Genomic DNA, 18,647 nt, shown 5'->3' with positions numbered 1-18,647 from the left:
CTGGCTTGTAAACAACTTGGATCAGCCTTCTCAATGCTGCCTTTAATGAATGCTGACTGTTCTCTTAGTGGTGAGCACAGTCAATCAGGAGTGTCCACAGCTCTCTTACGAACGTATTCTGTTTATGGCTCTATCAACGCCAAAAAATAATAATCCTGAAATCAGGCAAGCTGAATGATTCAGGCTAACCCTTACCGTATTTAAAAAATAAAACACACACATATATTTGATATTACTTAAATTAACCATGTGGTTACTCATCAACTCTAAGCAGAGTCAAGTGGTTTTGTATCTATTACAATTCAACTTTCCAGGCATGAATCCCAGTTTTTAAGACTATGAAATGTGGCCTGCAGCAGATATCAAGCCAAGAGTTTGATGGTGACATTTAACTTTTAGGACTTGGCTACAAAAAACAGTGTTTTAAATGCGTCGTTTAACATGCAACACCACCTGGAGCTGTAGAGCACAAAACCTTTCTATGTGATTTTACAAAGAGTTTTTTTCCGCTTTTGTTATAACAATTTAATTTCTGACTTATTTATAGCGTTCTTCTCCTGTGTGTAGATCCACCCTTAGTTCTTGGTGATGCAACATCCAGCATATACTTTGCAACATCCGAACTCCAGTTTTGAGTACAGAGCTGATTTTCTGCGTTCAAGCTGAAAACACTTAAAATCTCTGGACAGATGGAAGTGAATATTGTCTCCTCATATTTTGGGGTGCCTGATCAATCCCTCTGAACATTTTTGAACTAACACTAGGGCACAAACAACTGAGAAATCATAAGCCTATGTCTAATCAACACTAGATTCAAGCAAAAAAATAAATAAATGCTGAGCTGGCACAAGGGAAATTGGCATGATTTTTCCACCATGCCTTATTCTTATTTGACTTTAAAATAAAATGCAAGCAACACGCTGCATTTCTAAAGCCCAGCAATGGCCCTGCAATAATCATAGGCTTCTGTTACACCAGACGTGGGTGGCACTGTGGGTTAAACCACAGAGCCTAGGACCAGCTGATCAGAAGGTTGGCGGTTCAAATCCCCGCGACGGGGTGAGCTCCCGTTGTTCAGTCCCAGCCCACCCAGTAGTTCGAAAGCACGTCAAAGTTCAAGTAGATAAATAGGTACCACACCGGCGGGAAGGTAAACGGCGTTTCCGTGCGCTGCTCTGGTTCGCCAGAAGCGGCTTAGTTATGCTGGCCACATGACCCAGAAGCTGTACACCCAGAAGCTCCCTCGGCCAATAAAGCGAGATGAGCGCCGCAACCCCAGAATCGGCCACTGTTGGGATACTGCCAGGGAGACAGAGTACATCATGGTTCCACGTCGCCTCCGGATGATCCATCGATCTCCCGTAGATACAGTATCAGTCAATTAGCGACACGAAGCTTCAGAAATAGCTTGCCACATTCCAGGGCTTGTGCACGCTCTATCAGCAGAGTTCGCACAGCGAAAGGCGCACTCAGGAGAGCATTATTTACAACTTTATTCAGCGTTGATCAGAACAAAGAAAAACATGACTGCCTGCTTCAATGTCTCAGGCACAGAGAGAGAAACGAAAGCAATAGACAAAATATAAACTTCCTGTGAACAGGAAATACGCAGACTCTGTGACTCACAAAAACCTGCTCCCTTTTAAGGTGGAACGGAAATATCCTAACATCCTCCCCCTTTCCGTGTAACCTGTAGTACCTGTGGTTCAACCCAATTGCAACCTCTGTACATAAACCTTAAGTTGTTCTCTGTTAAAAACCTTAGACAACAGATCAGCAGGAATTTCATTTCCTGGCATGTAGGACACCTGAATGAGTCCTTTCTGAATACACTTTCTTGCACGATGTAGCTTAATCTGCAAGTACTTGGTTCTTTGCTTGCAACTCTCTGAGTTCAGCAAAGCCAAACAGGATCTGTTGTCTTGATTCACTTGTATAGGACATTTCACAGAAACTCTGATGTCCTTAAACAGTTGCATCAACCATTCACAGTCCATGAGTGAAAATGACAGAGCATTGAGTTCTGCTTCACAGGAATTTAGGCTTACTGTCATCTGCTTCTTGCACAGCCAGTCAAACAGACAGTAGTTGTACATGTAGCATACTCCAGAAGTGCTTGTACCATCCGTGGTGTCACTTCCAAAACTAGCATCCGCAAAGATTTCAAGACCTCCAGTCTTCTGACTGGTGAACCTCAGCCTGTAGTGCAAAGTCCCTTTCAAATAGCGGGCTATGCGCTTCAGAGCTTTCCAATCCTGAACAGTAGGATTGTTAGCATGTCTGCTAAGCAGGTTAGTGCTTACAGCTATGTCAGGTCTTGAGCATCTAGCAATGAAATACAACTTGCCTAGAATGCATCTGTACAGCGTAGTGTCAGAAAACGCTTCAGCAGTACTATCTACCTGGTAACCTGTCACCATCGGTGTGTCTGTTGGGTTTGCATCAACCAAATTCAACCTGGTTAATACATCAGCAATTTTCTGTGTTTGGTGTACCAGAAAATTACCTGCTTGGTCCCTCTCCACCTGCAGAGAAAGATAGTTGGATACCTCACCAAGATCCTTCATGTCAAAGTGCTCCGTCAGCTGAGCAAGGGTGCTTTGGTACAAAGCCTGATTCTTCCAAAACATCAGAAGATCATCAACAAAACATAAACAATACAGTTTGTTTTGCCCCTCCTCCTTGACAAACACACACGAATCAGCTTTGCCCTGGTGAAAACCTAGAGAAAGCAATGTCTCAGTGAGTTTTGTGTTCCAGCACCTGGCACTCTGCTTGAGACCATATAAGGATTTCCGAAGTTTACAGACCATTCCCTTCTGTATCTGCATTCCATCAGGTGGAAGCATAAACAGCTCCTCCCCCAAAACCCCGTACAAAAAAGCTGTATTAATGTCATGATGGGAAACATGCAGTTTCTCCTCTGCAGCAATCTTGAGCATTAGCCGAATGCTCTCATACTTGACAGTGGGTGAGTAGATCTCATGGTAATCCTGTCCTGGTACCTGTGAAAAACCTCTGGCAACCAATCTGGCTTTGTGTCTGACAACCTTGCCATTCTGGTCTGTCTTGGCCTTGAAGACCCATTTGCTGCCAACCAGTCTCATTCCTGGGACTACTGGTACCAGTTCCCAAGTTTGGTTCCTATTCAAGGAATCAATTTCAGCCTTCAAGGCATTAAGCCAAGGCTCAGCATCTTTAGAGGTTAACGCCTGAACCTCTTTGAAGCTTGAAGGTTCCCACACCTTCTCTGAGCTACTAAGAACAGCAGTTGCTGTCTTAGCAAACTCATCAGCAAATCTCTTTGGAGGTTTGCCTTTCGTGGCCCTTTCAGACCTGCGAACTAGATCTCCTCCTTCACTCATCTCCTCCTTCTTAGGAGAAAAATGACCAATGGTGAACAGTGGTTCTTCCAGTTCATTGTCAGACACATCAGATGGTCTGACTGAGGCCTTTGCGCTCTTGTAGTCTGCTGTGTCATCACTGTCGCTGACATCAGCAGCAGCGCCGCCCACTGAGCTGGAATCCGAACTCTGATCATCATCATCATCCTCAGCTTCCTCTTCTACCTCAGCACCATCTGCTTTTTCACATCACCTTCATCTTCCTCTGGGTAACTCTGGAAAATTCCCACATTTCCCCCCCACTTAGGATTGTACTCAACACTCTTTGTGAACTTAATGGACTTAGAGTCAGTCATCCATACCCTGTATGAACCTTTTTCGTACCCCATGAACAAACCATGTGCCCCACACTTCCCAAGCTTCTTGCTCTGTGGGGTGTGTACCCACATGTCAGAACCAAAGATTCTCATGTGCTTGACGTAAGGTTTCTTACCAAACATCTTCTCATAGGGAGTACAACCAATAGGTGATGACAGTCTCCTGTTATAGGAATAAACAAACGTGGACAAAGCCTCCCCCCAATACTTCTCAGGGAGTTTGGCATCATGCAACAAGGCCTTTTCAGGCCTTGAAGCAAAGTCTGATTTGCTTGCTCCGCAAGTCCATTCATCCATGGAGATCTAGGTGTTGAGAGGTCATGCTGGATTCCCTTCTCAGTCAGGAAAGCTTCAAACTGCTGAGAAGTGAATTCCCCACCTCGATCAGTAAACAAACAGCCGATACGTTTACTGTGAGCATTCTCTAACCAAGCACAGAATGCCTTGAACCTAGAAAACGCTTGTGATTTCTGCTCGAGCATAAACACATGAATGTACCTGGAAAAAGAATCAATTAGAACCATGAAGTACCTTGCTCCACCCAAAGAGGGCGCAAGTGGACCAACCAGGTCTGCGTGGACTAGCTGGTAGGGTTTGGAAGCCTGCCTGCTAGACTCCTTGCCTTTTGGAGCAACCTTCACCTTGTTCTCTGCACAAGATACACATTTCATGTGAAACTTACAGGGCTTGATGTTCAAACCCTGAACCAATTCAGGCATCTTGGCCAGCGCCTGCCAAGACGTGACCAAATTTTCTGTGCGCCTCGTGAATGCATCCTGCATGAAGAACTTTGTTAGTTTGTGCAACACAACAAGAATCAACATTAGACACAGCAGCACCATTGTCATCATAAATTATACAGAACAAACCATCTATAAACTTTGCATGCAAAATGTCCTCTTTGCCTTTCCTGATGACACAGACGCTCCTTTTGAAGGAAATCTCAAAGCCACGCCCCGTCAGCTGTGGGACACTGAGCAAATTGTCTGCAGAATCTGGAACATAAAGTACATATTTGATGGTTGTGTGCAGACTTGCCAGTTTCACAGTCCCGACTCCTGCAATTCGCAACGTCTTTCCATCAGCCTGGTGGATCTCTCCGTCTTGAGGCGTGAAGGAGATAAAAAGGTGCCGATCCTTTGCCAGATGGCGGGTCGCTCCAGAGTCAACAATAAACCTTCCTTTGGCTTTTGGGGATGCAGTGCCAGCAAACAGAACCTTGTTTTCCACTGGCTTGGGCTCCTGCTGCTTGCCCCCCTGCTCCTGGCCATCAAACTTGCCTTTAGCCTTTGGTGAAGCATTGCCAGCAAACAAAACCTTGTTTTCCACTGGCGTGGACTTTCCACCCCCCTTCTGCTTTGGGCCATCTGCAGGGTTCTGTCTCTGTTTACTTCTGGCCTTCCGGCCTCTGCAGAGACGATGACCTTGGTTCTCATGAGAAACAGAGCTGTCAGCTGCCGACTCCTTGGCTCCCCCTGGAGGCTGGAATGCTGCCTGGGATGACGTGACAGTCAGCTCCCCCTGCAGCTTGCAACCGGTGCCCTCGGCATCCCTGCATTCACTCGCATTCTGGGAAACAGCCAGGACCTCCGAAGCAGTGAAACTCTGGGCTGGGATGAGTGGCAGATGGGCTACTTTCAAAGCATTCCACATCTGATGTGCTGTCGTGTTGCCAGCTAGCGTAGCAATTTCCTCCAGAGAGACGGACAAGACAATTACGTCTATGGCCCTTGAATCTTGGGCCCTCCATCTATCTGTCAGAGGAACTGGAGGGGCTTCACACACAGTATGCCACACTCCAAACTGTTGAAGCAAGCTCTCACACCACACAGCCCAGGTCCCATAATTGTGGGCATTCAACTTTGGGCACTGAGTGCCATCATCTGAGGCTTGTAAAAACTCCATTCCAGGGTTTTTCTTGAGCCGTGAGCCTTTATGCCTTCAAAAACTTCTTATCTCGGCAGCTCATAAATCACGAAGCCTCTGGCGCGGCTCCCAGGCCAATTAAGCCAGCCGGTCATCAAAGGCTCTCTGTCGCGGCAACAGAAAAGCCTTACTTTTGCTTTTCCTACATATCTCAACACAGTCTTTTGCAGTCTTACTCTCCTGTAAGTGCCGTGAATCTGGGCCCGAAACCTTTTGTTGGGATACTGCCAGGGAGACAGAGTACATCATGGTTCCACGTCGCCTCCGGACGATCCATCGATCTCCCGTAGATACAGTATCAGTCAATTAGCGACACGAAGCTTCAGAAATAGCTTGCCACATTCCAGGGCTTGTGCACGCTCTATCAGCAGAGTTCGCACAACGAAAGGCGCACTCAGGAGAGCATTATTTACAACTTTATTCAGCGTTGATCAGAACAAAGGAAAACATGACTGCCTGCTTCGATGTCTCAGGCACAGAAAGAGAAACGAAAGCAATAGACAAAATATAAACTTCCTGTGAACAGGAAATACGCAGACTCTGTGACTCACAAAGCCTCTGGTTCGCCAGAAGCAGCTTAGTCATGCTGGCCACATGCCCCAGAAGCTGTACACCGGCTCCCTCGGCCAATAAAGCAAGATGAGCGCCGCAACCCCAGTCGGCCATGACTGGACCTAATGGTCAGGGGTCCCTTTACCTTACCTCTGTTACACCACAGCCTCTTAGTCAGAACTGAACAGCAGAAAAATCTGCTTGAAAATGAGTGGCAAGTGACCCTACTGATGCTAGGACAGCAGTTATGCTTGGCTAGCATTGCTTGTCGCGAGCTTGTCTCAGAAACTTTTCTTCCTCTTGATCTTCCAGCAGATATCCCTACTCGTACCATGTCTTGAAACCACGCTGTACACTGGCTAAGTGCCAAGCAAGTGTTAAGTGTGATTCTGTACATTTCTGGCCCTGCTCAAACCAGGGTCTGGGCCCACCCACTTTTGGAATGCGGCCCCTGACAGCTTTCCACTGGGACAATGTGGCCCTTGGCCTAAGAACATTTCCTCATACTTGCTGTACAGTGTGTGCATGCATGAATGTAGCCACAGCGACTACAGCAATAGAATAACTTGCAAAAGCAAGGCTCTTGTGGATTTTCCCCCAGTAAAGGGTTAGATGGCTTCATCTCTCACTATGATTTCCATCGTTCCTCCTGTTACTTAGCACATCTGAAGAATGTCATCAGCAGGAAATTTCAAGTTACTTAAGAGTCCTTTCCTACGTGTTTGGTTTTCTGTCCTTTTTTTTTTAAGTTCCCCACTCCCCCAATAATGCATCCAGATTGAAAAGAGATAGACTAGCTATATGTGTCGCCTTTCCATAGGTCACCATGGGATGCCTATATCCATGTTCCTTTTGAGATGCATAAGAATCTATGCTTCCAGGTGTCATAAGAAAGCTGCAGATATAGTGCAGGATAGTGCGCACCCCGAAAATTATCTCTTTCAGCTTCTGCCTTCTGGAAGAAGGTACAGGGTTATAAAGACTAGGACTAGCCGCCTGAGAAACAGTTTCTATCCAAATGTGATTTTGGTTTTAAACACAGTGTAAGGTAGTCTCTGTGGGAGTATATTGTATTTAATTATGGGGTATCAGAGCTTTTAGGGGGCCAACCAGGCTGGGATAGCTGGGATAGCAGGCTTGTTGGTTTCTGAATGTCTGATGCAGATTTTCAGTTTCGTTGTTCTATATGGGACAATGACAATAAAGATTATCGTAACGAAACAAAGCTAAACCAAGTAGAATGAAAAGTGGCGAAGGTACCTTTTATCATATGTGGTGGTCATGTGTGAGCCCTGTGTGATCACCACAGTACCCATTTGCATTATCCTAATAACTGGCCTACATTACAGGGTTGTTGTAAGGAAAGCTGAGCCTTATGAAGTACTTTAGACTCTTAAGGAGTGCCTTAAAAACGCTGAGAGTTATTACTGAGACACTCCTGGTTCTACAACCACAAAGGTGTTGTAATTGGTCGAGAACCTTAAGCTGAATCTCTTCTCCCCTTTCCCACCCACCCCCAAAAAACCAAGAAGAATTCTTTCCATGTGAATAATAATCTACCACACACGCTGCGTTCTTATGAGGAACTGGATGAGGCACCATGCAACAATAGACATCATTTTGGCCCTCTCGTCTAAGTGTATATACTGTGGCTAGAGTTGTCAAATCAGCTTGGCTAACTCATTTATGGTCTCCTGCTTCTCAGGGTGTTCAGAAATAAGTCAGCCCTTGTGGGTTCACTGTAAAAACGCAGGAGACATTTGATAACATGTTATGGAGCCATCTACTCCAGAATCTCTAAAAGCCGGATTTGTGCCAGAGGGAGGAGAAAGTCAGGGATAATTCTACACCTTGCTAAAAGAAAACGAAAGCTCATTTTACTGAAACTTCCTCATTTGACCCAATGTCCACTCTGGACAGTGTAGAACTGGAGCTGATTTTATCCAAATTGTAATCAATTTGATTACAAGTATTTCAAGATAGCCAGAGTATGGAACACACTATGAGGAAAAGCAACACTTGTCAAGAAGCTATTTTTCAGGTTCAACTGATTTTTTTTTTAAATGAAAGATAGAGAGATATGGTTTCTGAGAGGCCTCCCTCAAGTTACACACACCAACACGTCAAACCTTTCACAGACATGTTTATTATATAGAGTGGCTTCACACAGACACAGATCAGAGTGTTGAAATGAAATTATGGATTAGACCTGTCCCTACAGTGAGCTTCCTATCTTGTTTCACCCCTTTCAACCTCCTCAATGGGATACCCTTTTCTTTCAAGCATGTGTTGTTGTTTAGTCATGTCCGACTCTTCGTGACACCATGGACCAGAGCACACCAGGCACTCTTGTCTTCCACTGCCTCCCACAGTTTGGTCAAACTCATGCTGGCAGCTTCAAGAACACTGTCCAACCATCTCGTCCTCTGTCATCCCCTTCTCCTTGTGCCCTGAATCTTTTCCAACATCAGGGTCTTTTCCAGGGAGTCTTCTCTTCTCATGAGGTGGCCAAAGTATTGGAGCCTCAGCTTCAGGATCTGTCCTTCCAGTGAGCACTCAGGGCTGATTTCCTTCAGAATGGATAGGTTTGATCTTCTTGCAGTCCATGGGACTCTCAAGAGTCTCCTCCAGCACCATAATTCAAAAGCATCAATTCTTCGGCGATTAGCCTTCTTTATGGTCCAGCTCTCACTTCCATACATCACTACTGGGAAAACCATAGCTTTAACTATACGGACCTTTGTTGGCAAGGTGATGTCTCTGCTTTTTAAGATGCTGTCTAGGTTTGCTTTTCTCCCAAGAAGCAGGCGGCTTTTAATTTCGTGACTGCTGTCACCATCTGCAGTGATCATGGAGCCCAAGAAAGTACATTATTCTAAAAAAAAAAAATACACATTCTTTGAGGGATCCGAAGGTCCCAATGCGTTTGTTGTATCTACAGTAACAGGATTTTTTAAAAAGAAAAGTTGCTTGTCCTGGGCCAAAATGACCCCTTACCTCTTCTGACACACAAATTAAGTATTGTATAAACGGACAGGGTGGGATGGGGGTCTGTAGGTGGATTGAAAAAGCTACATTGAGTGAAGCTGAAGTATAAATCTAATCGATGACGATGATGATGAGCAGCCAGTGATTTGGGTGCCAATTGAGGCTAAGGACAAACTGGTCCCTGGAGGGCTTAACTCTTGTCTCCCAGCCTCTCCTCACTTTAATTGCCCGTGGGATGGGGAGAAGAGGGGAAAAACAGAGAGAGACGGGTTTTTCCTTTTTATTTTCATCATGTTTCTCAGAATATGAGCTGCCTTTCCGCTCAGCTGCTGTTGCAACAAGTCGATTCAAACCGCACAGGTCTGTTTCTTTCTTCTGAGGATTTCAGACGATGCGCGCCAGCACAGGGTTGCGGCTTTTATTTTTTTTTTTTTTTTTTTTTTTTAATTGCGGCTTTTAATTACTATTTTGCTCGGCGGGCTGACTGAAGAGACTGGCGCCCAGGTGCGATTACGCCGTCTCCTACCTGGCCTCGCGGGCGCGCGGTTTCCACGCTAGGTGGCGCTAAAAGGCAAGGTCATAAACACCTCCTGTCGCCTCTCCAGTACAACATCCTTCTTCCTATGGGGTGGCAGGAATCTTATCAGACGCCGCGGGCTTTTTGTTTGTTTGTTTAATAATGGAGGCTGCCCTCGAATTAAATCTCTCAAAATATGGGATAGCCAGGAGTGTTTTAATTTTTTTAAAAAATGCTGTCTACAACTATATATCATGATTATGTGTTATGTCTTTATAAATCTTGTGTTAGACGATCAAGACGTGAACTTAGTGGCTGTTGCTATTTCAAACCTTATTTCTCTGCCTAGGAACGGCTCTGCAAAACTTAGAAGGTCCAGAATTGCTCGAGGATATGGAGCCAGGAGTTTTCGCTCCACTCCGTGTGTACGGATTTGTTTTGTTTTTCACTTTGAAAAACATTCTCATTTTGTTTTCCATTGAACGTCTCAAAGGATGGATTCCCCAGTTTAAATCGCACCATTTACCTGTAACATCGGGCCTTTCGTTTAACCCCCCCTACCTTATTCAAGCGCAAAACAGCCAGTCTTTATAGATTTTATTTCCTCGCGCAACAAAACACACACACACACACAAACTCCTGCAATGGTACTTTGTGCATTATTGAGTGACGAAGGCAGATAACGAAAGTAAATGGGAAGCGGGGCGTATTTGCCACGGGTTTTAGAAACTGCTCATTTCATAGATGCAAAAGCTGTAAGCATAAAAGACCAATCCTTTCCTAAGAGCTGTGAAGTTGTCCTCCACCTTCGTCTTTCCGCCCCTGATAACGTCAACCCTCTTTTCGCAGCTAAAGTTTAAAAGCCTATAAGCTGTGCTTTCTTCTTGGCCTTTGAAGTCATCCTACTTATTGGAAGAAAGCGCGCAGGAAGACGAATAAGCCGGTATGTTTCGTCTTATTATACGACGGTTATGCTCGCCGGACAACGTGGCTTAAGAGATATGGTTTTAGCAAACATTTATGCAGCCTAGTAACCACACTTACAAGGGAGAAAAGCTCCACTGAACACAGCGAGGCCTTCCTACAGATTCGAAGTAAACCCTTCCGTGGCATCCCGCTGTGTGACCTGAATCTAACTGGATCAGACTGGTCATTTTTACCTAGCAAAGGGAGACACCTTGATCATTTGACATGTTTCTGTTGTGAGCCGCCCTGGAATCTTCGGGCTAAAGACGGTGCACAACTTTAACAACGAAGAAGAACAGGAGGAGAAGGAGGAAGAATTCTGATTTTCTTGGTTTCTGTTCTTGTTCTTGTTCTTGTTTTCTTGTGTATTCTTGTGTCCTCCTTTTGTGTTGTGAATCGCCCTGGGATCTTCCGGTGAAGGACGGTATACAAATAATAAAAATTCTGATCTTTGTTTCCATTCCTGTTTTTGTTTTATTATGTATTCTTTTGTCCTCGTTTTTTTTATTTTTGTGTTGTGAACAGCCCTGGAGTTTCCGGGTGAAGGACGGTATAAAAACTTAATAAATAACAATAATAATCTTGAGGTAGAACAAGAACCACCAAGCAAGAACCTAGCCTGACCATTCCGCGTCTTCATCACGACACACGTTTCGAATATTCCCATTTACAGCATAGCTGTCAACATTTCCCCTTTTTTAAAGGAAATTCCCTTATTCCGAATAGGATTCCTCGCAAGAAAAGGGAAAAGTTGACAGCTATGATTTACAGTGAGAAGACTAAACCACTGCAAAAACTATTTTCCTTCCAACTCTAACTCCACCAGACCAGCACCCCAAATCTGAGACACTATTTTTTTTTTTTAGGGGGATGTATTTTCCTCCTCCTCCTCCTCCCACCCTCTCTTCTCTGTGTGTGTCACCTGCAAGGCGCCTCCACCGCCCCGGGAAGCCAAGAGGAGAAGCAGGGCGTGGGGAGAGAGAGAGAGCGCACTACAACGCGATCGGAACCTCTGGTTGGCTGTTGCTAGGTGACGTCGCCCGCCCTCACGTGACCGGTGTTAAATGCCCGCCTGACGGTGCCCAGCAGACGCAGACAATCCTAAAGCAGCTGCAGAAGCGGAGGCGTTGCTGCTGCTGTTGCTGCTGTTGCTGCTGCTTGCAGCGCGCACGGGGGGGGAAAGTCTTGTGCGCGCAAACGCGCCCTGGCGCTTTGGAGAGGCGATGGCAGCGGCGGCCTCCTGCCCGCCTCCTCGGGTGCAAAGGGATCCCCAGCAGTGATCTCTTTTCTTGGGCTTGGGGTTTCCAGTCTGCTTCAAGAAGGCGAACCCCCGGGTGTGTGAGGAAAGAGAGAGAGAGAGAAGGAAAGAAAAGAAAGAAAGAGAGGCGCGTTGTAACTTTTCCACGCGCGCCCTGTTGCCAAAGAGGAGACCTGCTTTTTCCTTCTCTCTCTCTCTCTCTCTCTCTCTCTCTCTCTCTCTCGTGGTCCCCCTCCCCGCTGTTGGTTTGCCCTCCTGCATCCTCGGAGCGAGGGAGGGAGGGAGCAAGGGGCGGGGAGAGAGGATCAGGATGACGGGGGTCTTTGACAGCCTCGCCTCAGATATGCATTCCAACCAGATTACCTCCAGCAGTTACCATCACCAGCAGCAGCAGCAACAACAACACCACCACAGCTTACACAAACCCCAGGAGTCTCCCACGTTGCCTGTGTCCACCGCCACGGACAGCAGCTACTACACCAACCAGCAACAGCACCACGGAGGAGGAGGAGGAGGAGGAGGAGGAGGAGGAGGAGGAAGCGCCGGGAGCAACGCGGGCAGCGGGTCCCCGTACGCGCAGATGGGCTCCTACCAGTACCACCCGAGCGGGATCAGCGCGGTGCCTTACTCCACCAAAGCCGGCAGCTACGACCTGGGGTACTCGGCCTCTTACAGCTCCTATGCAACCTACGGGGCAAGGACGTCCCCGGTCAGCAACGATCCTGGTAAGAACCAACTCCCTCCAGGAGGGTTGAGGGGGCGGTGGGAAATTTGCTTGGGAAAGTGTGGCGCCCTGCGCTGACTTTTCCGTCTAGCACACGCAGAAGAGGAGCAGCACGTGGTTGGTAAATAATAATAATAATAATAATAATAATAATAATAATAATAATAATAATTAAAAAAAAACCTGGTTGGGTTGGAAGGTATCCTGGCAGTAGGAGCGCTCTTTCTCTCTCTCCGTTGCGCGCCTGCTCTCTCCAAGGTTAGACGAGTGCGGGGAGCCATGCTGAACATAGCTACTTGTGGGAGGCAAAGCTATAATAACCCGCCACCCAGGAGAGGTTGGCATGTGGCGGTGGTGGGTGATGCCGCTGGGGGTGCCTCGTTATTCACGGTGCTTTCCCTTCCCTCGCAGCCGAGAAAGAAGAAGGCGAGCCCGAGATCCGGATAGTCAACGGCAAACCCAAGAAAGTGCGCAAGCCCAGGACGATCTACTCCAGCTTCCAGCTGGCGGCTCTGCAGCGACGCTTCCAGAAGACCCAGTATCTGGCCCTGCCCGAGAGAGCCGAGCTGGCAGCCTCCCTAGGCCTCACCCAAACTCAGGTAAGGAAAGAAGGCTCAGAAGCGGCTTGCACTCCGACGCGCGAAGGCTTCACGTCGGGTCCCCCCACGTTGGCTAGTTTATTGCATAGCGACCATTCCAGCCTTTTTTTGCCAGCGGCAGTCCGGAAGGTGTGGTTTTTTCCAGAGGAGGTTCATCCAAGCAGAGGTTCCCACCATCTTATTGTTGTTTGGTAGTGTTGCCCTTTGTGAACGCAGAAAAGCGGGTGGCTTTGTACAATATAGACCACCTGTAGCCGAGCAGCCTTGCTCAGACAGACCACGCTTGGGCGGTGCAGCAGAAGCTACAGCACGCGAAATAGTTCTGTTTCAAACGTATGGGTGGGATCTTGACACAGTTTTTAAGCCCCGTCGATCGCAGTGGGGGAAGATTTAAGCATGTCTTTGTTTTCAGTGGAAGTGTTAATGTGACTTGAACCGGATCATAGGCCAGATCCTCCTTTTTGTGATCTATTCGCAGCACAGAGTTTAGGTGCGCATTGATTAAGCGCGCCTCTTTGCTTCTGGGTTTAGCTGTTAGCCTCTCTGTCTCCAACACACTCATTTCACGAAGTATCCTGTTTCATTGTACACGTGGAAGAAAAGTCACCCCTCCTCCCCTCTTTATCTGGCATCTTTCAGGAAGCAAAGTTATTCAGCGTTATTTAAACCTCCTTTCGATCTGGATGAGCGACGCAGTGCTAAGAGCACACCGAGCCTCCCTTTCTCAAAGGCTGTTAGTGCACATTTAAGAAAGGAAGATACTATATCTGGTATTGGTCAGGGAGACAGGCGGGAATGAAACTAGGGGAAACAAAAGAATGCCATTTTAAAAGGCATCTAACATACTTGGGGAGGGGGGGGGACTTCTGAGAATGGCTGATATCAGAAATCCCTACCTCTAAACGCACACATCAGGAGGGACACACACACACACACACACACACACACACGAGACAACATCTGTGGTTACAAAGACCAACACAGCACAATTGTCCCTCTTCTCACACGCGCAGCCTGAAAACTCAGCAAAACCCAGTAAAACTGTTTACCCTGTTATTTAAAAACCGCTCTCTCCCTCCCACGTTGCCAAACCAAACCTCACACCGAAACAGTCGGTTGATTTGCTCGTTTTCCTAGCAGCCTGCGACAGGGGGAATCCACCAGCCTGCTTTTGGAGACAGCTGTCTCCTTTTCTTCTCTCTGTGAGGGGTCTGCTTTGGGAGAAGGGCTCCTCCAGTTAAATTAAACAAGGTGTGTGTGTGTGAGAGCTTTGTGTGTGTGTTTTGGGGGGCTTGCTCTCTGGTGACCGCAAAAATTTGGTGAGAGGGGCCTCTCTCTCACTCTCGTCTCTCTTCCTGCTCCTCCTCCCTTTGTCCAGGTGAAGATCTGGTTCCAGAACCGCCGTTCCAAGTTCAAGAAGATGTGGAAAAGCGGTGAGATCCCCGCCGACCAGCACCCGGGCGGCAGCAGCTCCCCGCCTTGCTCGGCGGCGTCTCCGGCGTCGACCACGCTAACCTGGGACTTCGCGCCACACCCGCAGCGGATGAGCAGCGGGGGCGGAGGCGGCGGGAGCAGCGCTGGATCCAGCCCCGGCGCCCCGGGCGCGACGGCTGCTTTCCTGGGCAACTACTCGTGGTACCACCAGGCGTCGAGCGCCGCTGCTTCCCACTTGCAAGCCGCCTCCCCGATCCTGCAGCAAGCGCAGCCTCACCAACACCACCCGCACCTCCACCATCACCACCACCACGGCGCTGCTGTCAGCGCAGGGACGATTTTCTAACCCGCCCGCGCGTTTGCCGCGCGCAACCCAGCTCCCCCAAGTGGAGTTGGGGGAGGAGGGGGAGCCCTGTTCACTCCGCGCTCCTGTCCCCAAAGGATAGAGAGGTACATACCCGGGTGCTTCGTTGGAGAACCGAGCTGCTCCCAACCCGCCCGCCCCGCTGCTACCCACTCCGGAGTTACTCCGACGCTGGTCCTTTCCAGGCGGTACTTCTTACATACCCAGCTGGGAGATGAGAGCCTTCCCTGAAGTTGGGACCGAATCAGGGCCTGTGGTTATCCTCCCGCACACACTTCAAATCAGAACACCCCTAATCCAGTAGGTGTCTTTGAAGCCGCTGGCAACATTCCCATTGACCACCATGGAATCCGGGTAAACCTGTGCTCACAAACTCGCTCCAAAAGTCTCTACAGATTTTAAGGTTATTTCCCTCCCATCCGCTCCATCTATTCTTTGATATATCCCCTTCTCTTTTTTTACCTACCTTCTATTCTTCAAATGCGGGGAGGGGGGAATTCACTCTTCTCCCATTTCGCATCCAATCGCCAGTGCAGAATTTCTTATTTAATTTTTATTATTATTTTTGTAAACTTTTTATAGGTGCCTTTGCAGATGACCTCATTTTGATGTTGGGGGAAAAAAGATTAAATAATTTTTATATGTAGATATTTAAAATTAAAAAGAACCCAGCTGTGTTTAAATTATCTTTTTTTAATGTTTGCAGGACTTTTTTTTTCACGAGGAAAAAATATGTTTGTAATAACGCTGTTTTGTGCCGATTTCTCCCCTCCTTGGCTTCTTGGTGTAAAAAAATAAATAGAGAGGGGTGAAGAGTTGCATTGGACAGCCTGTATTTGTTTATGTTTGTAAACCAAGATCTGTTAATGCCATAACGTCATCCTGTTTCTCTCTGAGCAGTTTCCATATCCTTTAATTATTCTGTTTGATACCTTTTCTCTTCGCTGTCAAAAAGAATAAGCTACTGAATTTTTCCCAGTTCGTCGTTAAAACCTTTAAAACATAAAAAGGTATTTTCTTGGTTATTTATTACAAAAACAAAACAAAATCTCTCGATGTTACTTTTACACTATGAAGAGATTATTTAAATAAATTATTGTTTGCACCGGAGTTTGTTCGGCCTTCGATATTATTCCCCCCCCCCCACTTCCGACACCTACATATTCACTAGAAGCGCAAGCCTACACGTGTCTGCTCAGAAGTCCCGTTTACATCAGTGGGCTTTCCCCCCAGGTAAGTGGGTACGGGATATCAGCCTACAGGAGACTCTGTAGTGGCGCTCCACTATCCCTAACATCCACGCTGAGGGTGGTCCATTTTATTTCTTCCTACCCTTACCCAAAACTGTATGCTAGACCCGATGCAGGTTTATTCCGTTAAGAAAACGGCCTTCTTCCTATCAGGGCCCCTTTTCCCACTTTGCTCGGGTCTAAAACACATCAAAGGGCTTTATTTTGGGGAGACTTACTCAGTTTTCCGTCGCTGCCGCCACGGTACTTGCTGCGCACCAACTGACCTGGAGTATCCTTGAATTGTTGTGTGGGTGGAGAGGCAAGCCCATTCTGTGGGGCTTGGCGGTGCCCCTGCTGCTAGCCCCTCAGCCAGAAGAAGACAGGGGCCGGGGGGCAGCCTGGCCTCCGCCGCAGCCATGAATCACTCAGCACGCTCCTCCAGGCTCGCCTAGACTCGGCCCCTCCCCGCCGCTCTCTGGCGCCACAGACATTTAGGGAGTCCGGGACAGGCTCCTGGCGGCTTCCCGCGTTAGGATCCAGGCAGTGCGGCGGCAAGGCGGAGCGGCTGATCCTCTTCTGGGCAGTGTTGGTAACGGATAAAAGGCAGGCACGAAGTTCCACGGCGCGCTACACTCACTATGCGCGCAGAGGGAATGAAAGGTTCCAAATGCGCTCTTCCCGTGTGCGTAAAAGCGCACCAGTGTGCGCGCTTCTGAAGGTGAAGTGTTCGTGATCTGGGATTAGCCAGCCGCCCAGAGAACAACGTCTTGGGTATCCTGTGTAAATGGCCAAGAATGTCTCTACTTCACGAAAAATCGCGCTAACGTTTATAAATTTATTGGGCACCTTTTTTTGGCACACCGCCTGCGTACATATGCACTCAGGGTGCTGACATTTTTTCGACACGTTATTTTATGCATTTAGGTGCTTTTGTTCGTCTGTTGTCCTTATAGCCCACCTTAAAGGTTCTTCCTGGGTGTGAGAACCAAATGTCACTTTTTTCTACTGCAGAAAGTCCAGCCTTTTGGTTTAGTAAAATTCAGCATATATACATAAAGAGGGACGGAGGCCACCACCCTCCTAATCCTGATTACCTGGGAGAAAAAGTATTTGAATTCGATGGGAACTGCTTCTGAGTAGACATGGCTAGGGTTGCGCTTTAAGTCGTTTGCAAGGAGAAAACAACAAAAGAGCATTGAGACACCTGAAAGGCCAGCAGATTTATTATGGCTTATGCCCCAATGAATCTGTCAGTCTTTAAGAGTCCACAATATTCTGTTGATTGTGATTTAAAAATAAAGTAAAATAGCACAAAGACCGACTAAGAAATAGAAAAACGCAGTGGCACAAAACTAGCTGGTTTGTTACACAGCAGGGGCAACCCCCACTTCAAGATTTTGATGAAGCTAAATCAGCTAACCACCAAAGGGGCTTCAAACTTTCTTCTTGTTGCTTTCAGTTGCTGACTAACATAAGACATCTTCGTCACAGGCCAGTTGTTTGTTTTTGACCTTACCACCTTGCAAATCCCGAATACATTGACTTGTCCTCCTGGACCCCACCCACAAGCCCAACTTTACGCTATATTATTTATTTGTTTTAGTATTTAAGAATGGTATATAAAATGCAAAAGATGATAGATAGATAGATGATAGATAGAGAGAGAGAGATAGATAGATGATAGATAGATAGATGATAGATAGATATAACACTGATTTCATTATTCCACATTGCTTTTGTAGCCCCAGTGATTCTATTGCAGGTCCATTAGATCATGGAAGCCCTCCACACCCCTTCCTAATGTAAGGACTAGATGCATGTACACATGCACACCCTTCTTGGTTCTCTCTTCCCCTTGTGTAAATCTGGAGCTTTCCCACCCCAACGTGACCTGTAAAAAGAAATACAGCAGGCTTCAAGGAGAGGGGGCTGCCTGTCTCTTCTGTTCTTTTTTCCCATTAGTACTGAGGTTCTTTGGGGCCCTACTCACAATTGTGCCAGCAAGGATCTTGCCCAGTGTAGGCTATTGTACCTAACAAGGAAGGCTGTTGCTTAGGAGGTGTACAGTGGTACCTCGGGTTACATACGCTTCAGGTTGCAGACTCTACCAACCCAGAAATAGTACCTCGGGTTAAGAACTTTGCTTCAGGATGAGAACAGAAATCATGCAGCAGTGGCGCGGTGGCAGCAGAAGGCCCCATTAGCTAAAGTGGTACCTCAGGTTAAGAACGGACCTCTAGAACGAATTAAGTTCTTAACCCGAGGTACCACTGTATTAAGCAGATAAAGTGATCAGCAGTGAGGATAGGGCCTTCTCTGTGGTGGCTCCCCAACTGAGGAAAGCTCTCCCCAGAGAGCCTCACCTG

General features: G+C 47.2%; 1 protein-coding gene and 1 long non-coding RNA gene across 2 annotated transcripts; one reads left to right on the top strand and one right to left on the bottom strand.

Moving 5' to 3' along the window:
• The first annotated feature begins 11,776 nt into the window (after positions 1-11,776).
• Positions 11,777-16,159, top strand: DLX2 (distal-less homeobox 2). Its single transcript, XM_083575031.1, has 3 exons — positions 11,777-12,653; positions 13,064-13,251; positions 14,630-16,159. The coding sequence occupies exons 1-3, from the start codon at positions 12,239-12,241 to the stop codon at positions 15,029-15,031; spliced, it is 1,005 nt and encodes a 334-aa protein (XP_083431157.1). The 5' UTR covers positions 11,777-12,238; the 3' UTR covers positions 15,032-16,159.
• On the bottom strand, positions 15,727-17,821 carry LOC310744130. Its single transcript, XR_014539387.1, has 2 exons — positions 16,518-17,821; positions 15,727-16,042 (listed from the first exon to the last, which is right to left on the bottom strand). It is a non-coding gene; the product is annotated as an uncharacterized lncRNA (long non-coding RNA).
• Between the last annotated feature and the right edge of the window lie 826 nt (positions 17,822-18,647).

The sequence above is a fragment of the Podarcis filfolensis genome (assembly GCF_964270895.1).
Source record: "Podarcis filfolensis genome assembly, chromosome: 1".
Classification (NCBI taxonomy): domain Eukaryota; kingdom Metazoa; phylum Chordata; class Lepidosauria; order Squamata; family Lacertidae; genus Podarcis; species Podarcis filfolensis.
Note: the sequence above shows the minus strand (reverse complement) of the source record. Positions and strands in the feature narration are given on the sequence as shown.